This window comes from Ursus americanus, chromosome 34 (genome assembly GCF_024610735.1).
Source record: "Ursus americanus isolate L20-20 chromosome 34, mUrsAme1.1.p, whole genome shotgun sequence".
In the NCBI taxonomy this organism is placed as follows: domain Eukaryota; kingdom Metazoa; phylum Chordata; class Mammalia; order Carnivora; family Ursidae; genus Ursus; species Ursus americanus.
This window is the reverse complement of record NC_142160.1, coordinates 1,966,454-1,988,420: the sequence shown is the minus strand read 5'-3', so window position 1 is coordinate 1,988,420 and position 21,967 is coordinate 1,966,454. Positions and strand designations below refer to the sequence as shown.

General features: G+C 50.6%; 1 protein-coding gene across 5 annotated transcripts in view; it reads right to left on the bottom strand.

The window, feature by feature from the left end:
- Positions 1-1,744: 1,744 nt before the first annotated feature.
- Positions 1,745-21,967, bottom strand: part of SPIN1 (spindlin 1) — a 77,014-nt gene continuing 56,791 nt past the window's right edge. For 4 of the 5 annotated variants that reach the window (XM_045772550.2, XM_045772549.2, XM_087858744.1 and 1 more), the window contains 3 exons: positions 12,857-13,110; positions 8,434-8,667; positions 1,745-5,231 (listed from right to left, as the gene is read on the bottom strand). In XM_045772550.2, the coding sequence (XP_045628506.1) occupies positions 5,032-5,231; positions 8,434-8,667; positions 12,857-13,110 (688 nt within the window). In that variant the 3' untranslated portion in view covers positions 1,745-5,031. The remainder of the gene's footprint in view (positions 5,232-8,433; positions 8,668-12,856; positions 13,111-21,967) is intronic. The other variant, XM_087858745.1, reaches the window with a different exon arrangement.

The window sequence follows — 21,967 nt, the reverse complement described above, 5'->3', positions numbered from 1 at the left end:
GTTCCAACACCAAGACAGAGTTTTAAAGTTACGTGCACGTGCTGATCCCGTGAAGGGTTCTAGGTAGTTCACGCGGGGCTTCACGCCCTGTGCTCCCCGAACGCCCAAGTCCAGAGCGCGGAGGTGAGAGGCACAGGGACGCGCCCACACAGCAGGCGGCAGCCTACTCACCCAATGGGAACAGCCGAGCCTGGGCCCGCACTTGAGCGTCACCGTCGCCTGGGCTGGGAGGGATCAAAGTGCCACCTGGCCCAGTGTCCTCAGGAAAAAACTAAGCAGAAAGAATGCATTTTTAAGCAAAATGATGTACCAAAACAATAACCCTAAAACCGTCTGCCACGGAGTCACCTAAGCTGAAGGGTTTTGTGGCCAGTACGAGGGCAGACAGAGACTGAGACGTCCGCAGAAATAATCCGAAGACTCCCCCAATTCTCAGACTCGGCGGCCTGAGCGCTTACAAACACACAACATGGGACAAACCAACAGCTAGACAACAGGTGTGAGACCATGTACTGCGGTGTAAGAAGTCCAGGTTTTACAAGAATATTAACCTAAGGGCATGTTTACAGTTATCTCAATAGTTCCTGCAGTCCTGTGACGGAAATGCGTATTTCTTCAGCATAACTGAAGATAAGACAACACGTTTTGCCATCGACTTGGGAAGGGAGGTCAGAGAAGTGCCCACAGAGACGGCTGGGCTGTGGTCGCTCCAGGCCCGTGCCGAGGCCCACTGGCGTCCTGCACCACACATGCGTCCCCACACCTCCCTCATGGGCGCCATGGACAGAAGGTGTGCGCTCCCTGACCAAGAGTCCCATGCAGCGACGGCTGAGGGCTGCGCAGCGTCTGCCACACTTTCCTCACCACCAGCGCCATGGCTGCGCCGGGGACGGTCCAACGCGCAGCCCCACCCACAATTCTCCAAGCTGGGACCGCTTCCAACAGACCCACTCGCTGGCCTGTGGACGGCGGCTGGCGACCGCCAACCTTCCCACGAAACCTGCTATCTTTTTAGGGAACACGCTTCCCAAGCTGCGCCTGCAGTGGCACTAGGGCTGGTGCAGGTCAGGAGGAGGACACGCGATCAGGCCTCGCGCCAGCGCCTGTAGCCCCCTCCCCACACCTGCCTGCGCCTCCCCGCAGCCCCAGCCTTAACCACGTGAGCCACAGGCCCAACTCAACAGGGAAACATCGCAAAGCAAATCTAATTAAAGGCACATCGTGAATCTACTTTTTACCTCACTGGTTAAAATTACCCAGGAAGAGAAAGCACAGAACACATACCGGTCAGCAGCGTCACCCACACTTCCTCGTCCCACCACCAGGAAACGGAGATCTTCCCCTACACTCTCGCTGGTGGGCACTCGAGTATTAGCAGCATTACAGGCAGTATATAAAGCAAAACTAGATGTGAAAGTATAAAACACACATTATTTAATTCTACTTAAAATAATCAAGTTTAAAATTTTATGATAAATTTTCTCCTTCACGGGAATCCACAGACTTGAGTATTTGGACTATGGAATGGTTCTGGACACTGTTCACTGCCCCCGTCCCCTCGGGGACGACCAAGTATTACCAGCGCAGGAGCAGTTCGGCCTCTTCCGTTTCTGCACACATCGGACGGTTTACATGTGGAGAAGGGAAAAGGTTAAAAATCTTAAAATAAAACTTTAACAACTTTTCCAGAAGCAGGTTTAACACATCACATTTTGCTCATGAGCACAAAATTTACAGTCAGAAGTTGCACATAAAGGGTTTATTTTAAATGTTTTAAGGATAGGATAGAGTTACATCATAATTATAAAAATTACTTACAGAATTAACAGATTTATATTGTTTATACTTCTAAATGCAGAGAACAGGAAACTGTCTACACATCGTATAAAATAAAATTAAAATTAAAAATGAATTCAAGCCTGAAAGATGAGGTCATTTACCTAACTGTAAGATGCGAACACGGAGACCTCTGAACTATACACACCCGCTCACACCGCACTAATGGTGGAAACACAAAAAGCGCAGCATTTCCAAGGAACCACAGACATTTCGACCATAATTATTTTGTTATAATAATTGTTCCTGTTTTGTCTTTGGAGAACTTTCTTTCTTTCTTTCTTTTATAAGACAATCAGCTTACACATGTTTTCAGGCACTACAATTTGTGACAATCAGAACACTCTTCTAATGGGTCCACAGCGTTCAGAGATTCGAGCCCAATGCACTTCGGGGTTTGGCACGTAAAACAAGAATAGGAATGAACTCTGGCTTAGAGGTAACTGTGAGCGCATCGAGAATGCACAGTCCCTTCAAATGCTGCACGACAGACAGAGCTGGGAAATCACCTTCTGCTGGCACTGCATGGCGTGGCCAGTGCATTTTCATCCTACGACCACTACAACGGTACAGGAAGCAAATATACAGAAAACTGAAAACAAATAAAAACAAAGATAGAAAACAAAAAACCTAAATATCTTTCACATGCAAGTTCAGTTAGTTACATTGAACATTCTACTTAGAATAGAGCATGCAAAAAAGGATGGTCTGCGTTTAAGGTTCTCCTCGGAAGCTTCACGTGGCAGCCGGACGTCACACGCACACGACACGGGAACACGATAGCAGGTCGGTGAGGAAGGCCGGGACATTTTATACAGGTTCGGGGCTTGTGCAGTCACAAGTCCCATGATAATTTTGGAAACTCATGTTGGGCTCCTAGAACAAGGAACCAACATTCTGATACCAGGAAAAGGCAAGCAATGCATGCAGATCTGAAACGTGAGCCTAGAACAAAGCCTGAAGGACCGGGCGAGGGAGTGGAATCAGTCACCGCGGAGGTGTGGGTTAAGCCACCAAAAGAAAAGAGAATGGGGGGGTGAAAAGGAAAACAACAAAATAAACCCCTTCCCCTTCCTTCCACCCTAAAGGCAACAAATGGAACAATGATTAAAATAACGGTGACCATCACGTGTCACATTCGTCTGGAGAGTGGCAGACCACCTGGTATAGAAGGTGCTAAAGGTACTCGCAGGAAAACCACAATGCAAGTCGTTAAGTGATGCTGGAAAGGCTTCCACTGACCCAACCCTCGGGATACTTCCAAAGAACACTGGTTTTCAGTCCAAAGCCACTGTGTCACGTTTGCACAGTGCGCATGCTGGACACCCCTACTCTCGGGGCACACGCATCCACCTGAACTCAGGGAACCGGGCTCAGCCTGGAGAGTCGCATGCAGGGACTCTGACCAGAGCCACCGGGAAAAGAGGTGACAGACAGATGTGCAGCACGACCCCTGTTCAAGCAGGAGGAGAGGAGCGTGAGACCAGGCACTCACTGCAGGGAGAAGCGCAGAGGCAGACAAGCTCCCCCTGCTGCCCACGGTGAGGCGCTGCACTTCTACAGCACGGGGTCACCGTCCAACAGCACCACAACGCACAGCCTTCCCGAAGGCAGCGGGCACCACGTGGACCACGCGCACCGAGGCCACCAATGACAGAATCTCCAACACTGAGAACAGCCACGACAGAGGCCGCACGGACTGCCGGTAACTGACAACATGTGCCTTCTGCCCAAAACTCAGGCAAGCTTCCCAAGCTCCACAAGAGACTGGATTCCCGTACTGCCTCTCTCCTGGCTTCCAAACCATCAGGGCTCATCCAAAACAAAGTGACAGATGGCCGTGTCACTACCACCCCAACTTCTGCGGTTCCATTTCCGTCAAAACAACCTTGCAAGAGCAAGCCATGAAAGGGCTGCGTGGCCAAGGGCCAGTCACGCCCAGAAGCTAGCGCGATGACAGAGAGTCCATGTCAGCAGCACACCGGGAGCCAGGACCACACAGCACCACAGAGGGCGTCAGGGGATGGAGGCCGTTCTGTGTCTAGATATTCTCTGTGGGGGAAAGCTGGGGGGAAAGCCTTCTGACCACAACCACGTATCAGCAAGAACAGTAATAAAAATACAAGTGTCCCAGAGAACTTGTCAGAAGGCAGCAACACCGTTCTCAAACCTGTATGTCTCACATCAAAGCACTAGGCTCTGCCAGGAACTTACCACATACACACAAACCCATGATGCACTGTAGCCTCTCAAATCCACGACCTAGAATCCAGGCTGCTGAGCATACAAAGCAACGGACCAGCTGTGCCGTCCAAAACACACCGGCATCACACCGTGTGGACCAAGTACCTGGGCTTTGCTTTAAAACAAAAAAAGTATTTATGATAAAAAATGTAAACAAAAATTTACAAAGCTTAGAAATTAAAGGCAGCTTTTTACCCAAATTCCTAACTGTTTTGCTAAATTATAATGTGGGTCCGGCAACTGTTCACAAATGATTCCTATTTGGACTCATGGTTTAAAGCCTCCAGACTGAAAAAGTGTCTGAACTTCTGAGTTCCAAACACGCTGGGCGTCCCTATGCGTCTCCTGTGCCCACATTTAATTTTAAATTAACAGCAGTAATATATGAAATCAGACTGACTTAGGACAAGCACACTCCTGTTAAACTGGAGAATATTACTGAACCCCCGCCCCAATCCACAAAGAAAGGACTGCCAAGGAAGTGTGTGTTTGTGTGTGTGTGTGTGCGCACGTGCGCACGCAGGGCGTGTGGACACACACGGATGTGGACAGGGAGAGACAGGTGCATACGTGTCTCGACAGAGAAGGCAGTACCGACAGTACCAAACTATGCTTGCAGTGTGGCAGCAGACGGGGAGAACTATGGTGCCGGGGAGCTGGGGACAATCCAGGACACTTTACACGACCGCGATGCTAGCTTAGCTTTACCAAACTTGCCTGTAACTCCCCTCCAGACACACAGACTTCTCGTAAGAGGAAGGAGTTCCTTACACAAAATGCTTTGTGTTCACATAAATCTGTACTATTCAGAACAAAACCAGTTCTGCTGGCAGAGATTGTGGGTTCGCAGGGACATGTAAGCTTTCATTAAACTGGAAAGCAATCAAGTCTTTATGTCTACAAATTATACATTTAATAGTTCCACAAATTTGGCCAAGTTCATGATGACATCTAGGATGTTTTCACCAAATCGTAGACATAAATATGGAAATCGTCATCAAACTTGATGAAATAGACAGACGGTTTGGCCTCCACTTGATGAATGACCATGCCAGTCCTTTTAGAGCCGTCCTCTTTGGCATATTCCACCTGTTTGCCCACCAGGCTGTCCACAACTTCTCCTGGCTCCCTTTCTGCTGGAGGAGAATCATCTGCATTAAAGAGGGAGGAAGAAACAATTTAAAGTCAATTTTTACATATGTACCAACTCACATGCCTATTTTAATAATAATTTTTTAAAAGCGTAACATCCGGATTCATCCCGATTATCTAGAGCAAGAGTCGGCCCACATTTTCTTCAAGGGCCAGAGGCTTGAGGGCATACGGTATCTGCGCCAACCGCTCAGCCGTGCCAGTCCACGAGAGCAGCCGTGAGGAGCCGCAAAATGAAAACGTGTGGCTGTATGCCAATAAAACTTTATGTACAAAAACAGTGTGCCACCCACACCCCCAGGATGTAGGGGCGTCAGGATTTTGAAAATCCTAAGCAGAAATCCCCATGGCTTACGTTAAATTACAGCTGAGACCGTCTGAGGGGGTGAGGCAAGGAAAGGCCACAGAAAAGCCCAGATGCACAAAACTTCTCACAAGTCAACTGCAGTGACTTTGAAACAGGCCTTCAAAACAGGCAATACCTCCTGGGACACTGAGAACACGCCGTTCACGTCAACACATCCCTGGTCTTTTTCCTGTGACTCCTGAAAGCTTCCTTCTCCGTACATTCACTGCAACAACATGGTCTTCTTCACCCAGCTCCCAAATAAGACTTCCTGCGCTCTGAAAACAGGTGCCAAGAGAACCCCTGCCCAGAGGAATCACGATGGGACCTCCAGGATGGAGGAGGCACCCGTGCCTGTCAGAAGGCCCCCAGCAAAGCCTGCGGGCCGGAGAACTCTGCCCTGAGCCAGCGGGAGCCAGGAGGTGTTCTCAGAGCACAGAAACCAGAGCAAACTGCCACCTCCAGCAGCAAAGACCCAAGGGGCAGGGGAGTGGGGCTGGGCGGCTATCGCCCTCTCTCAAGAAACCCCTGCAGGTCCTGCGTGGGGTGAGCTCTTTTACAAGGAGCAGCAAAGGGCTTCCAGATGCCCCCCCCCGCCCCGGGGCACGTTTACAGAGCATTCCGAAGACGCGATGCCCGGGCATTTCACAACGACTGAGCCAAGATGCACGGGTCTCACACAGAGGCCCCTGCAGAGCTCCCAGCACCAGGGCATTGTCACTGGTGGCAGCTGCACTTCCACACTCGCAAAGCCACTTAGCAGGCAGGGGAGAAGGCTGAGAGGGTAAGGAGGGCCTGGAAGACACCCCAGACGGTCCAAATGCCCCTACGCTTTCTGGCAGCAAGGCAACAGTCCTTACTGCAGCTCTTTCTCTACAAAAAAGTTAAAAATCAACTTCACACAGACTTGGAGAAATGCTTTTAAGGAATGCTCTCCTGATAATTAAATTCCTGCCCATAGAAATACTTCCCTTTACAGATTTATGACAAAAGTACACAAAGCCTGTAAGACAAAGAGGGTGAAGAGTCAGGGCCGGATGAGCACCGTGAAAGCAGGTTCACTGACTGGCCTGTTGGCAAAAGAACCCAACGAGACGTGCTGTCGCACCGCTCGGTATCAAGCGTCGGCGCGTCACCCCGTCCAGGCCCAGGGAACCCTGTGCTGCAGGAAAGGCTATGGAATAGTTTAAAAAAGAACAGGCCTACCCGAAATGAAACCAAGAAAATAATTCCATTCATGATAGCATCAAAAAGAGCAACATAGTTAGGAATAAACTTAACAAAAGAAATACAAAACTAATACTCTAAAGACTCCAAGACACTGTTGATGGAAATATTTAACTCTCAATAAATGCGAAAGTATCCCGTGCTCCTGGGTCAGCAGGGTTCACAGGGTCAAGATGATCAGAGATTCAACAAATGGATTCCAAAATTCATGAAATTGCAAGGGACCCAGAAGAGTCAAAAGAATTCTAAGAACAAAATAGGACTCAGTACCTCCCAACGTCAAAACTTACTTCAGAGCCGTGTGACCGAGTGCGGCACGTGCCCCACCAGACAGGAGCACAGCCGTCATCGCAGCCAGCTCCCTTGTACCATGGGCGCCAAAACCACCCGGCAGGGAAAGAACGATCTGTCCACAACATGGCGCTCAGACAATGTGCACAAGAATGAAGCAGGGCCCTTCCACCACATCACAAAAATTAACTCCACGCGTATCAAAGATGTAAACGTAAGAGCAATGCCTACAAGACACGCAGAAGAAAACAAAGAGGTAAATCGTCAGGACTTGGTCACAACACCAACAGCATGAGCTACAAAAGAAAAAGCAAACAGGACTTCATCACAATTAAAAACTCCTGTGCTTCAAAGAGCACCACCAAGAAAGTGAAGAGAAACCCACAGAATACGAGAAAGTGTCTTCAAGTCCCACACAGGTCAGGAGACCCGCATCAGGACCCGGACTCCGATGACGCAGCAACAGAACACTGTCCTGACTGGGAAACAGGCGGGCAACACGCACAGACTTCTCTCCAAAGAAGACATGGCAACGGGGGCACCCGGATGGCTCAGTGGGTTAAGCATCTGCCTTCAGCTCAAGTCATGATCTCAGGGTCCTGGGATCAAGTCCTGCATCCAGCTCCCTGCTCAGCAGGGAGCCTGCATCTCCCTCTGCTTCTGTGTACTCTCTCTCAAATAGATAAAATCTTAAAAAAAAAAAAAAAAAAGGAAGAAAAGAAAGAGAAAAGAAGACACAGAAATGGCCAATAACACACGAAAGGATGCCTGACGTCTTTAGTGATCAGGGAAATGCAAACCAAGCCCAGGATGAGGTCACACTTCACCACCATAAGGACGGCTGGGGTGAAAATGCCAGTTATTTTCTGACACGTTTGTGTCAGAACCCTCACACGCAGCTGACGTGCGTGGAGAAGGGTGCAGCAGGGACCACAGCACCCTTCCTCAGCATGGACACCCACGCGCCCATCGGTGGACAGATGAGCACACGTGCTCAGGAGCCGCTGTATCTGGTATGCGGACAGGTGAGGCACTAACACACGGGCCAACACCAGGGGACGTGAGAACACCGAGCTGAGTGAGGAAGCCGGCCCTACGTACTCCACCACGCGCGGGTCCACGACCCAGAACGGCACATCTACACGGCAAGCACATCACCCTCGGCAACAGGTGCAAACTTCACAACCTACGCTTGGTGCAGGACTCGAAGAATGATCACTTGACCCGAGTAGTCAAAATAAACAAGATACAGCCTCAGAACAGCTCGTCACACACATCGTCTGAACTCCAGGTTCCTCTGGAGTTAACAGAAACAGAGGCTGTCAAGGCGCACTTACTAGAATCGGGCATAATGCGAAGGTCGCCTTCTTTGTAATCATCTAAGAGCTGGTACATGTACAAGACGGGGTCCTTCTCGTAGGTGATGTAGAACCACGTGTTCATGATGGGGGCGCGTGCCAGGACCATCCCCCTCCACTCGTCCTTGGAGCCGTCCTCCGTCTCAAACATGTGCTCTACTGCCTTGCCGATCATCGTGTCGGCCAGGTGTGCATCGCTGATTCGAGAGGTCGCTGGGGACAAGAAGCAAACAACGGTTCACACGGGGTTTTACTAGATACGTACCGTGAAGACTGAGCTCATGCAAGGGGGCGGCCTGAAGGGCTGTCTGCGCAGCACACCAGTGGCCCGAGGGTCAGCCGGCGGACCTCAGGGGCCGGTGCCGCAGCCCTGTGGGGCCCAGACCATGGGATCCCACGGGCACTGTTCTGTCCCACGTCAGCTCCTGACAGCACCTGCTGCTCTGTGTGTTTTCCTCAACTCCTCTGCCCTTGGTATTGTGTGTGAACTGCAGCTTCAATGGTTTGTTCGGGGTACAAAGTGTGTTTCTGTGTGAACAGTTACTTACTGTATGTTGAGATAAGAACAGCTTTGTTGCGGAACTGCAGAACAGGAGCGTTCCCACGTACTCTCACTCACCTTCCCTCCACTAACACCCACGTAACCTCAGGCCAGGGATGAAAGGCTACTCTCACGTCCAGTGTTTTGCACAGCGGCCAGACCGCGCCCTGGCACGAAACGCCCCCGCGCTCCCACTTGGTCACGTGAAAAACAAACTGCTTCCTGTCAGGCTCCCCTCCTGGTCTGTCCCCTGCCCCCACGGACCTCTCTCTTCCCCCCACCAGGCTCCCCTGTCTGCGGGACTACCACCCACCTGTCGCTACTGTATTCCCTAATGACATCTGCCACCACATGCAGTGATCCTGCTCCCGGCCCAGACACTGACGAAAGCAGGGCCCTTCCCGTCTGTTTCCCAATACTGAGATCACAGGGCGTCTACACCTGCCCAACAAACTCATCCTCAGCCCTGCTCTGTGTTCCTGAAGAGGCAGGCGGAAAATCACCACCTTCCTTTTATTAATACTGGGAAAATTACAGAGGATCCTAATGATTTTAAAGTTTCTCTGGTCCTCACACTGTAGATAACTGTCTTTAAAAATAATTAGCACTTCTATTTTACTCATTCACAAGTGCTTCTATTTCTGTTAAAATAAAATTCAAAGGAACACAGACTACAGTTTCTTGGTAAAGACACTGCTACCCAGTAGGTAGAGGACACACTAAACACATATGGTGCCTCTCTTTACTTACACATGCAGTAATTCCCCAAAATTACATAAATTCCCCACTGCATACTAAAGCAAAGGCTAGCTTCAGGAGTTCTCAAACTTTTTGATCTCCAGACTCCTGTACGGTATTCTTAAACATTTCTGAGGATCTGAAAGGGGCCTTCTTTAGATGAAGGACTATCAGAACCTGCTATGTGAGAAATCACAAATGACAAACTACGTGATGCAGAAATGTGGTAGGAAGTACAGCGCGGTGTGTTACATTTCGCTAAGCCTCTCGATGTCCAGCTGTACAGGAGGACAGCCGGACTCTGTCTGCTTCCGCATCCGACCTGTCACGTGCTCTTCCGGTTGGCGTACAAGATCCAGCCTCACCAACACCTGCGGCCACGAGGGGAGTCTGCTGCTGCGTGTTCGGGGAAACTGCAGACACTCCCGTGTGACGCTACAGGAAAGACCCTCAATGCTTAACTGCGGTGCAGAACCTGAAATCCTTACCAGCACACCTGTCACACTGTCACGTTAAAACTCACTCTCTCCAAAACACGTAAAGAACTCCTACAACTCGGCAGCAAAAAAAATTAAATAACCCGACTAAAAAATGGGCAAAGGACTCGAATAGGTATTTCTGCAAAGATGACAGGCAAGTGGCTGAAAAGCACGTGCACAGATGCCTGACTTCTCACTAATCGTCAGGGAAACGCAAATCAAAACCAACAGCGAAGGACAAGGGCTGTGAGGACAGGAGCCCGGTGCACTGCGGCTGGGAACGCAAAATGCTCTCAACACTGTGGAAAACAGCACGTACTCTCCTCAGAAAATCAAACACAGAATTACTGTGTGACCCAGCGAATCCACTTCTGGGACTACCCTCCAGGGAAAGGAAAGCAGAAGAAGTGCCTGACCACCACGTTCACAGCAGCACCGCCCGTGACAGCCCAACAGTGGGGACGGCCCAGGCGTCCATCCACGGAGGGAGGGGCGCACAGAAGGGGTCACACACGTGCAACGCAGGGTCACGCGGCCTTGAAAGGGAAGGAGATGCTGCCAGCAGCTAGACTCGGCAAACTCCGAGCACATATGCTGAGGAAGAAGCCGGTCACAGAAAGACAAATACTCTACAATCCCGCCTAAGAGGTATCGAACGTGACCAACTTCACGGAAACAGAGAGAAGACGTGTGGGAGGCAGGGGCTGGGGAGGGGAGCTGCTGTTTAATGGGGACAGAACTATAGACTGGCAAGATGAAGAGATCTGGAGATCTGCTCCACAGCGGCGTGAACGCACTTAACACCAGGCTGAACTACAGACACTTAAAATTGGTCAAGGTAGTAAATTTCAAGTCCCACGTTTTTTTTTCACCAAAATAGAACAATCTATCAGTCTCCGAATGGATCCTTTACCAACACACGATCTGGTCCCACACAGAAGATACTGCGTTTGCTGAGCTGTGCAGATCATGAACAGTGCTGTCTTCCTACGGGAATGTGAGGGCCACAGAACTTTCCAGACTGCGCTACTGCAGGGAATACACAATTAACTATTGATTAAAGTCGGCACAGGATGTACCGCTGGTCTGCAGAGAAGCCTTCGGATTTCCGGTTTGAAATACTCTGCTGTTTACAAAAGCAAGTCCTGTCTCCTGCTGGGAACTACAAAGAAAAACATTAGGCAACCCTGAAGTCCATCACCAGAGCTACTTACAGATCTGGGGGTATTTTGGTTTGGTCAAACCATGTTTTTACCAAGATAAAAGGACTTTTTCTGTCCTACAATGGCAGAAGAACTCAAGAGAACGGGCACAGGCCACGCAGCAAAATGCAGTGAATCTCACGTGGGCTGACAGTCTCGCCCCAGAGGAGATGGAGACTAAACTTCTGGGTCAGAAGAGTACATGATAATTACTTCCTACAAACAATGGAGATGAAGGTTTGGGCACTTTTTAAGACCTGCAGGTAAGACTGTTCAATATGGGTTTCTCACGTTGGACAAGGGCGGACATCAAGATCAAGAGGAAACCGAGGATGTGCCTCGCGAGGAAGAGAGAGGGTCCAGGGGCCCAGAGAAGAGGTAAGATGTGACGGATGCCGGAGAGGCAACGCTGACCAAAGAGGCACCTCTCATAAATGGATAAAAAAGACGGAAAGCAAGATTGCTGTGAGAACCGGCTGTACTTACACAGGATGAACACAGACATAGCCCTGCTTTCCAAAGGGACACCAACAAAGGACTTCCCGCTCTGGCAAAGGGTTACGGTGCTGCGGAACTGGGTCCCACGAGCACAGTGGCAAAAACGAAGGGGACGGAGGGACGGAGAAGCCCCCTCTCCTGACAACCGGACCCCACGCTCCCACCCTCCGAGTGAGTCCACCTCTGCCGGGACTGGTCTGTTAACACCGAGGCTTCCGAAGACCGTCCCAAAAGCAGCGCTGGCGCCCGTGCACGAGCAGCACTAAGAAAACACTCCCGAGGGAACACGCTGAAGAGAGTAAGGTTAATGTGGAGGCGTCCTACTCATCTTAACAGTAACAGTAACATTTTACTTTAAAGATAAAATCAGTCATTCTTATTATTAACTGACACCTTGTGCCTTAAGGAACTAGGTTATGAACGTGAAGCATGTATGACACTTAAAGAAAGGGCCGCTCGCTTCCCCAGTCACTAAAAACAACCCTAAAGAATGTGTGATGAAGCCCACCGGCTCTGGCGGCCTGAATTACAGGTGAAAGTGCAATGATCACTTTTGTCATAACACACTCTGTGAGATATACTTCACATAAGGATTCTAAAATAAAGGCATAAGCTACTATAATTGGATGAAATAAGTACACAGCGTATTTGAGCTAATAAGAAAATATTCTTACCCATCAGAGTCCACATGAACAGTGAGCAAAATGTGGGAAATAACCATGTTAGAAATGATCAGATTGTCACTTTCTTCAGCAGTAACTTCATACATCTTTAAATCCCTCACAGTTCCTTGAACTGTGGTTCTAGTGACTTAATTGTCTATCAGGAGTGCTGGCACTCCAGTAAAAATGAAAATACCAATAATGCAAAACAGTAATCAAAAAGCATCCATTTCAATAATCATTTTTAAAGCATACAACGCACAAATAGTAAAGAGAACTTACCAACTCTATCAGGGAGGACTTCGAGCGCAGAAACTCTTTCATCTTTATTAAGTTCTAGTCCATAAACACAGTCAAATCCATCGTATTTTATAAGATACAAAGAAGGGTTTACAGGCACCTGGTCCAGCACGGTTCCTTTCCACTGGGTGACAGGGCCGTTCCCCTCCTTCCACCCATGCTGAATCCTGCAGCCTACGATGCTCCGCCGGGGCTGGGACACAGGTTTGCTCGGCCCCACACTGCTCCGATGTTTTCTGCATTCACACATATACACACGTAAGGGATCATCTCAGAAGAACGCACCCCTCAGTCCAACCGCCAGCTAGCACGCTCTCCTACGGGTTACCCCAGGCCTGAGCTAGCTCGTGCTGCCACACGCCCAGTCCAGGTGCCCCTCAGGGTCACCACGTGTGCACACAGCCTGCTGGCCACAAGGCCCCCGTGCACCCACTGTGGATGGGCAGGAGAGCACCACTGCCTATGGCAACCTCAGCCCTCACACTGAGCACAGCATCACGTTCTCAGCATCTGAGTTCCCTCTAATGAGTCAACTCACAATGATCCCAGTTAATCACAGAAAAAGAAGGGCTGGGCGCGTGAAATATGTACATATGCACATGAACCCGTTCCTCGTCCAACGGAAATGTGCAAACGTTCAATCTCACCCACTCCGGGACCCATCCCACGAGCCCCCACCACCTTAATCAGTGAGACATTTAGCCTCCCCCCCGCCCCCCGCAGCCAGAGTCCAGGCCGGCTGGCATCCCCACATCATCCCCACGTTGTACCGTCAGCAATCTCTAGAAAACACAGAATCTTACACACTTGCATTTGTGACAAATACTTAATGTAATGTAAAAATTACTGCGGCAACACCAAACTACATTCTTCCCAGATTAACTGAGAAATCTACACACGATGTTTACAAGCAATACGTGTGGGTCTCGGGATCAGGGAAGGAATCCTGGTTCCACCTAGGAGTCTGCACACAAGGGACTGGGCTGGGCACGAGCACAAGCTGAGGGCCAGGTCTTGCCCACGCTGCCGCGGGAACCTCCAGCGGGCGGGCAGAAAGCTCTCAGCTGCCGCGCTGCGAGCACAAGTGCTGAGCGACTGGCGTGCACACAGACTTTGAAAAGAAAAACAATTTATTGCAGGCTATGACGTTTAAAGCTATAGAGGTCTGTATTTCAAGCAGTTGAGTCTGGTAAACCCAGGGGTTCTGTGAGACAGAGACACAAGTTCCAGGAACCACGGCCACTTGACCAGGCCGGATCAGCTGGTGCAGGCCTTCACCTTAGCAAGAGGGGCACGGCCCAGGAGGAAAACGTCTCACGTCGGGCTGGAGAAGGGGTCCCGAGGTTTCATGCAGGGCTGTGAGGACAGGAGAAATCACGGGTCTGCACCCCCGCCGCCCCGCCAGGCTCAGGAGGACCCAGCAGGACCCAGCAAACCCTCCTCCCCGCAAGACGGGGCACGCAATCCTCTCCAGCAGGATGGCGCCACAAGAGACAAAGGAGGTGGGCCTCGGAAGGGACTACGGGGCCACCCCACAGAGGCCTCACAGATACGGAGGGGCTCAGAGCTCATCAGGGAGGACAGCCGTCAGGGCAGCCCCAGCCCTCCTCACACACAGGGGCCTCACACCTAAAGACAATCTGCCCACTGTCAGGCACACAACATAGGCCAGGGCAGCGAAGGAGAGACAGAAGAGCCCAAAAATGAGGACCAAACCGGGGGAACCCAGCCAACAGACACCGTGGGGCACAGCTGGGAGAGAGGATAAGGGGACAGCAGGGGCAAAACAGTCACGGAGAGATGGGAACAGACATGAATTCCAGCTTCCACACAAAAGAAGGACACCAACACGACTCAAGAAAAATTCCCCAAACCAGAAGACGGACATGTGCACAGGCCGCTCTGGGAAGGTGGACCCCCAACCACGGACACTAACATTCTAGTGAAACAATGGACTCCAGGGAACACAGCATCTCGTGAGCATCCTGCCGAAAGGACCACACCACGCGTAAGGAAAACTGGGACCGTAACAGTGATGCCGGGGCCACCAGACAACAGAGTGACGGGGTTGAGGGAAATGTGAGCCGAGGGTCCTCGCCAGTGTCTCCTGAGGAAGTCACGGGAGTTCCCCAGGGGCCGACCGCAGGCCGGGAGCACCTCCAACTGCACACAAACGCGGGGAAAGGTGGAGAGGTGCGCGCAGCTGGGGTCTGCGGGGGTGGGAGTCGGCACCACCCTGCGGGGAGGAAAGACAAAGCAAGGCAGAGCCGCCCGCTGGACAGAAGAGCATTGAGACCTGCGGCCCTTAACTCGATGGGAAGAAGGGAGAGCCGACAGCTGGACTCAGAGTTGCTCGGACTGCAGCGTGCGGCTCAGTGCAGAGGAAAAGGCCAGTACTGCGCACCACCGAGTCCCTGTCCCGCAGCTACGAACAACGCTCAACCCCGACGACTGCGAACCTCTTCACAGTCCCTGGGAGTGTGCCGTGTGGGCAAACGGCTGGAATCTTGATAGTATGGCGTTCCTCCTCCATCAATCCGTCACCTACTTCTTGTGACATTCAGGCTGAAGTCCTAGCGATGTGCGCTGTGTACGGGGTCAGGCTTTCTACACAGTGAGGGCAGAGGTTGGCTCCCAAACCCCAGTGAGGAAGGAACGCAGTCCCGTGCAGCATCTCACTGACTCACACACACTCCACCATCACTACCAAAATTACAGGCCAACACAGCATCTGCGCCAGCGTCCACGTGGCTGGGCCATAGGACCCGGCTGTGTGGTCAATCCTTACTGCAGGTGTTTTCTGTGAAGGCACTCTCCTAGAAAGACATGGAATCAGCAGATGGCCCCCACGCAATGTGAGTGGGCCTCGTCCAATCAGCTGAAGGTCTTGAGGAAGGTCTCACAGGAAGATGCACTTTTCCCTCAGACTGGAGCTACACCACCAGATCTTCCCCGGGCTCCAATCTCTGTCCATGCGTGCACATGCACACCTACACACACACGCACACAATCACCACTGGTCCTGTCTCCTTGGAGAACACAGACCACAGCCAGAGACGGTTCTAAGATCCAGAGGCAGGACATCTTCTGTTACCGTGATTCTCAACAAAACCAACCTCAACTTGGCCAGTGACGGCACAAAGGGGCAGCTGGAGACTCAGAACAGCAGCGTTCCAGCTCGGCCACGCGTCCCTTGTACACTCGCGAGTGGCGCTCTGCTGTGGCCCGCAGCTGCTCCTGAAGGGGAGCGTGGCACCGTGCATCACCGTGTTTCCGCACAGGAGGCCCTCGTCCCGGCCGTGCTCAGCAGCAGCACAGGCCCCCTCCTTCTCCAGGGCGCTGCAGGGGACTCAGAGCTGCCGGATGGTCCTCTCCAAAGTGGCTCCTGCACCCTTTACCCAAACACAGCCGTCCTTCCCTCTGCCTTCGTGAAGGGAGCTGCAAGCAACCAAGTCCTACTGCCATACACGGGACAGCTGGGTGGGCCCGGCATCTCGTTCTGTGTCTCTGTGCGGCGCTGTGTCTTCACGTCCTCCCCTGTGTCCCCCTTCGTTTGTGCGGCCGGGACGACGGAGGCTTCTGTGCCCTGCACGGGGCTCCTGCTGGAAGTCGGAGCTTAGCTCTGCTCTCAGAGGCCACCTCTAACCGCCCGAGTACCACGCTCAGACTCAGTGCCGCTCTAGTAAAATCCAGTTAATCGAGACCGGTACGTCCTTCGTAGCTCCAGCAAGACCAAAAACAAGCAAAAAACTCCTAGTAAAAGGAGGAAAATTTCTTAAAAACACCTTGGCACATAGTAACCCCACCTGACACTGCTCCAATTTGGGCTGCTGTTCTAAATTGCTACTTTTCATTTTGTTCTTATCTGAATAACTGTTTAAAAATATTACCTTATTTAGAAACAAACAAGGAAGGAAGGATTTTTGTTGCTTCTTGTAACGCTCCCATACCGTGGACATTTTATCTTGCTACATACACCCTGTGGGGAATCAGACTGGGTTCACAGATGCAGGAAGCCTCCAAACGCTGCCCTGGTGCCCAAGTCCCCAAACCGCCTCGGTCTACCCGTCAGGTTCAAGACCCTTCTCCCCTCAGTGCCTGTGTCAGAAAACAGTATTTTCACTGTCTCCCATCTTCCAAGTTACAGATATCAGATGCCAACAGATCCTTCTTCAATTTGACCGGTTTTTCTGGGTTGCTTTTAGAATTTTCTTTGTTCCTGCAATCGAAAATGTCACCAGAACTTGTGACTTGTTTTCAATCACCCCTTAACTAGCACTTGGTCAATCTAGAGAGGGCTGTGCAGAATTATCTCCCATACTTGTTCTTGATCCTTCCCCCTCCACCCCTTCTGTAGCAGAGGGACACAGGGTTTCCAGGTCTGTCCTCCATGATCTACCTTCCCCAACGCTGCTCACCTTCCAGAAAGCCTCAGACCAAGTGCTCCTGAATCAGATAAAATCAGGTAAAACAGATAAGCTTGAATTTCAGCCTACCTATTGAGTATCTTACATAGTATCTCAAATTTCTAGAAACTGATGGTTTGATCTTCTCTTGAACGGTATCTCTTCAATTAACAAGCCTTCTAACATCGGGGGTAACGTTTGCTTCCTTCCCTGACTCCTCCATGAAGTCCGCTGCTCGGCCTTGTCCGTATTGGGCTGTTCCATGTGCATCTCCCCCCCACCGGTGATCTCTCCCATCGTGTGTGACGATCTCTCGTGCCGTCAGCGCTGCTCAGGGGCTGGCTGGTTCCCAGGGCTCCAGTGTTACACGCAAGCCGGGGCCATGGCATCTATGGTGGGGAGCACCTCCTCAGGCCCAGGCAAGCCCTGACATCTGGGCAGGATCTGACACGCAGCTGTGACGCAGGGGGCTGAAGAGTGGCCAGGAGGTGAGTGAGTGGAGACCTCGGGAGGACAGCCAGGGCAGGCAAGCAGCTGGGCGAGCTGGTTTCTCCCCTTTGGCTACAGCCAGCCCTGCTGGTCTCTGACCGGTGTGAATTCCAGGGTCTGCTCCGGCCGTCACTCTTCGGACAGCCTCCTTTTCTCCTCAAAGTGGTAGAGAGTTCCTCAGCTCAGCTTCACTTCTACATAAATCTGTTCCAACACGCTTTAGGTCTCCCAGAAATTTCTAGTGTTCTGGCCTGCCAGTAGGATGAGGCAGGATGAACTTTCTAGCTCGATAATAACAAAAATTGCAAATTTTGAGGACTTATTTTAATGCAAATTATGGTGAGGTCCAGTCCTCTCTCTGCTTGTGGTACAGATACAGCCCGCCCAGCACACAACTCAGCAATCCCTTGTCCCGGTGATTCCACACCCAGTAACTTATCTGGAGGTGGTGGACAGAGACCTGGCTGCCGCGCGCTGAGCCGTATACATGACGGAGACTGGAGATAAAGTACGTTTGACCACAGGCCCCCTGATGCAGCAGCTCGTACCATACAGCTATTTAATCCACAAGAAATGGAGAATATAGGACATGAAAAACTTGTGCACATAGTTACCCGCAGATAGGGAGAAAAAAGGCTTCTCCCACGTTAGGTACAGAACGAACAGCTGTGAGTAATCCTGGAATAGCATTAGCAATACTTAGGTTGTCCTCCTCTGGGTCTACCCGTGCTTCCAAATTTTCCTACAATGACTTAAAAGCAGTTTGTCTTTATGGGCAGATAAAGCACAATTTTTAATTTAATTACTGACAAATTAATGCAATGAGTATTTTACTTCTGCAGAAAACTATATGTAAAAACAGATTTACACATTTTCATTGTTACCAATTCCGAACTTCACTTCTAGTGCCTGCGTTTAGTCAGGGGTAATTCTACTTGTGGGGCATCACATCCCAGGCTCTAAAGGAAGAACGAAAGAAGATCCATCCGCAGTCTGGCTGAAGAGGCAGAGGTGACAGAGGTCATTCTCCCCACGGCAGCACTGGAGGCAAACACGAGTACTTAGAATAACACACCTGTGCTTCAAGTCGAAGTCAAGCTCCCCAACTACCGGGACGTGACACTGCCCAAGGCTCTTGCAGCCACAGCTTACAGAAGAGTGTTCTGAAATGTCTTTATACATGTTAAAATATCAAATATTATTTCATATTAACAGTGCACAAATATATGTTGTTTTAAGTTGATTTAAGTTCTTCCAACCAGCATCGACCAGGCGACGAGGTTCGAAACTTCCCTGGGCAACAAGTGATACGCTCGTGTATCATACTAGTGTCTGTGATTGGGCGAAACGCTGATGACCGCTGAAGCTGGCTGACAGGGCTCTGTTTTTGTGTATACTTTAAACTGCTCATAACTAGAAAGGTTAAAAATTATATCCTAAACAAGTTCTTAAATTTTTTGGGGTGCCTGGGTGGCGCAGTCGTTAAGCATCTGCCTTCGGCTCAGGGCGTGATCCCAGCGTTCTGGGATCGAGTCCCACATCAGGTTCCTCTGCTGGGAGCCTGCCTCTTCCTCTCCCACTCCCCCTGCTTGTGTTCTCTCTCTCTCGCTGGCTGTCTCTGTCAAATAAATGAATAAAATCTTTTAAAAAAATTTTTTTAATTGCTAATTGCTAATTTAGATAAAAAGCAACAAGAACTGTAATAAAAATTAACGCTTATTTTCACGAGCTGAAACAGTACATATAAAAGCAAACTAAGAGGAAGTGTCCAATTCCCGGAGAAGGTGCTGAATCGGACACACCCTTCTTGGGTCTTCTCCGGGTGGTTCAGTCAAAGAGCAGCACACAGATGGGACGTTATCAACGGAAATAGCTAATTTAAAATGAGGGATCCCTGAACATGGTGATGTTGACTCAGGTCCTCCCTGGAAAAACGTGTTTTTTAACTGCTCTCAATCTCCTGTATGTTCCTGGGAACAAGTCTGCAATGCTCTTGCAATCACTCGCCAGGCCGACACACAGTGCAGCTGCAGAAAGACGCCCAGACACTTCGCTCTGGGAAGGTAGCTGGAATTGCAGCCGAGCGTGAGGACAAGGCCGCCCTGAGTCACCATCCAAAAGATTCGATGGTAAAGTAGAGAGACCATAGGTAAACACCTATGATCACTGTGCTTGCTCCTTATCTCCAGAAGCCATCTCTGAAACAACTGGTTTCAGGGACCCTTGTGAGCTGTTATCTGTCCTCAGGGCGAGTGGACGGGGGCCAGCCCCTCAGCAGCTGCTCTCACTGCTACAGCACTTACCTGCTTAGCTTTCCAGTGAGCCTCAGAGGAGCCACAGGCAGCCACGTGGCCACCAGGAGCACGTGTGGAAGGCCCACACTGGCCCCAGAGACCTGAGTCCACAATCTCAGACCTTCTAAGCTAATAGGCTCCCAGGCGCTCTGCCCCAGGCACCACACCTGGGGAGCACGATTCAGAACCAACACTAATTTCTACGCATCCATGTTCCCAACAAGGTAAGCTGCGACTGTAGGGGACATATCTACCTTGCTCAACACTTTCAACACTTCCAATAAGTTCTGAATCAACCATGCTACTTGTTCTGTCATCCAGAAAGAAAATCCTGTGTGGGGAGACCTTCCAGTGTTTACCCAGATTCCCTCCATGCCTGAGACCCACATGAACTGCCCACCCCCCAGGACTGGTAGACCTGATTCTGGCGGTCAACCATTAACGGAACCACACTTCTTCAATCCAACTGCAACTACCCGAGCTCTGCTGTGAACCAGTAAGTGCCTATCACAATCCCAGTACGTAGTTGTACGAATTACAGACACGCTTTCCTTCTACTCAGTAGTGCCCTAGGAAAGCAGTTCCCTTACTCTGTGTTCCAGCAGATTTCAGCAGAAAATACTGATTAAATCAAAGTGACTGTCTTTGTACAAGATGCCCACCAGCAAAGAGAAAGAAAAAAACCACCTTTCTGGTACGTGTGCTTAATAAGCAGATACTGCCATTACTGACTTAACAGGACAAGATAAAAACAAATCGCTATGGGTTCTCTGGTTACTCTGTTACACACTGAGAGCTGTCCACAGAAGCCTGCCAATGCCAATGGCCTTCCAAAACGCTATTCACTTCACTGGTGTGAAGAGCAGCTCCTTACAAACTCATTAAGAAGTCGTCTAGGTTTTGATCAGTTTAAGGTAGTCAGCACCTTGCTCCACTGGCTCATCTAGTCCGTGTGTTTACCACAGACAACACCCACTCTGCAGACGGGAGACGAGAACACGTTCCCCGCGGACACGCGGTGTGGTCACTGTGTGCTCTAGAATCCTGCCGTCCTATCTGTGAGCCCTCACTCAGTCACTGCTCCGTGTAGGAGCCCGGACTGGCTCGTCAGCCTCTGTGCATAAAAGGACTCAGGGTTCCTCCTTGACAGGGATGCCAGGAAAACTGCCCAAGGACACCCAGGGACCCGAGGAAGAGGAGGAGGGGGCGTCTCTGTCCTTGTCGCTGTCAGTGACTTACGTCTTAACATATGCAAAATCGCTCCCTGGAAATATCTCTACTTAGTGCGTAATAGCTCCAGTCCATTCTCTAAATGTGCGTTAGTGGGAAATACCGAAAACCCTGGAAATGGAAATGCATCCACTATTCAAATTAGGGAAGAAAAAGAACCAGATTTCTGTTTGAAAACTGAAACAACCACTATAGCTAAACTCACCGTAGAGGCCCCCCAACTCTACCTTCCCTTCAAAAAGCACAGCTGACCCTTGAACAAAGCAGGGACTGGGGCACTGACCCCCCCACAACTGAAAATCTGCGCGTACCTTCTGACTCCCTCAAAACTTACCAGCTTGACCAGAAGCCTGGCTGATACCGTAAACCAGTTAACCCCTACTTTGTATGTTACACGTATTCCACATGGCGTTCTCACCATGCAGCACGCTGGAGCCCAGAGTGCTATAAGACATCATATGGAAGACAAAACACATGCACCGTGCAGTCCCGTGTTTACAGAAAGAAATGCAGGTGCGTGTGGACCTGTGCAGTTCCGGCCCAGGCTGTTCACTGCAACGCATTTCCCAAACCACCTCCTGAGAAGCCAGGAAACACCGGTCACCAGCTTGTTCCCAAAATGCAGTGTGGACCCGGCCGGCAGGAGGCACGTCAGCTTGTCCCATTTACCGTAA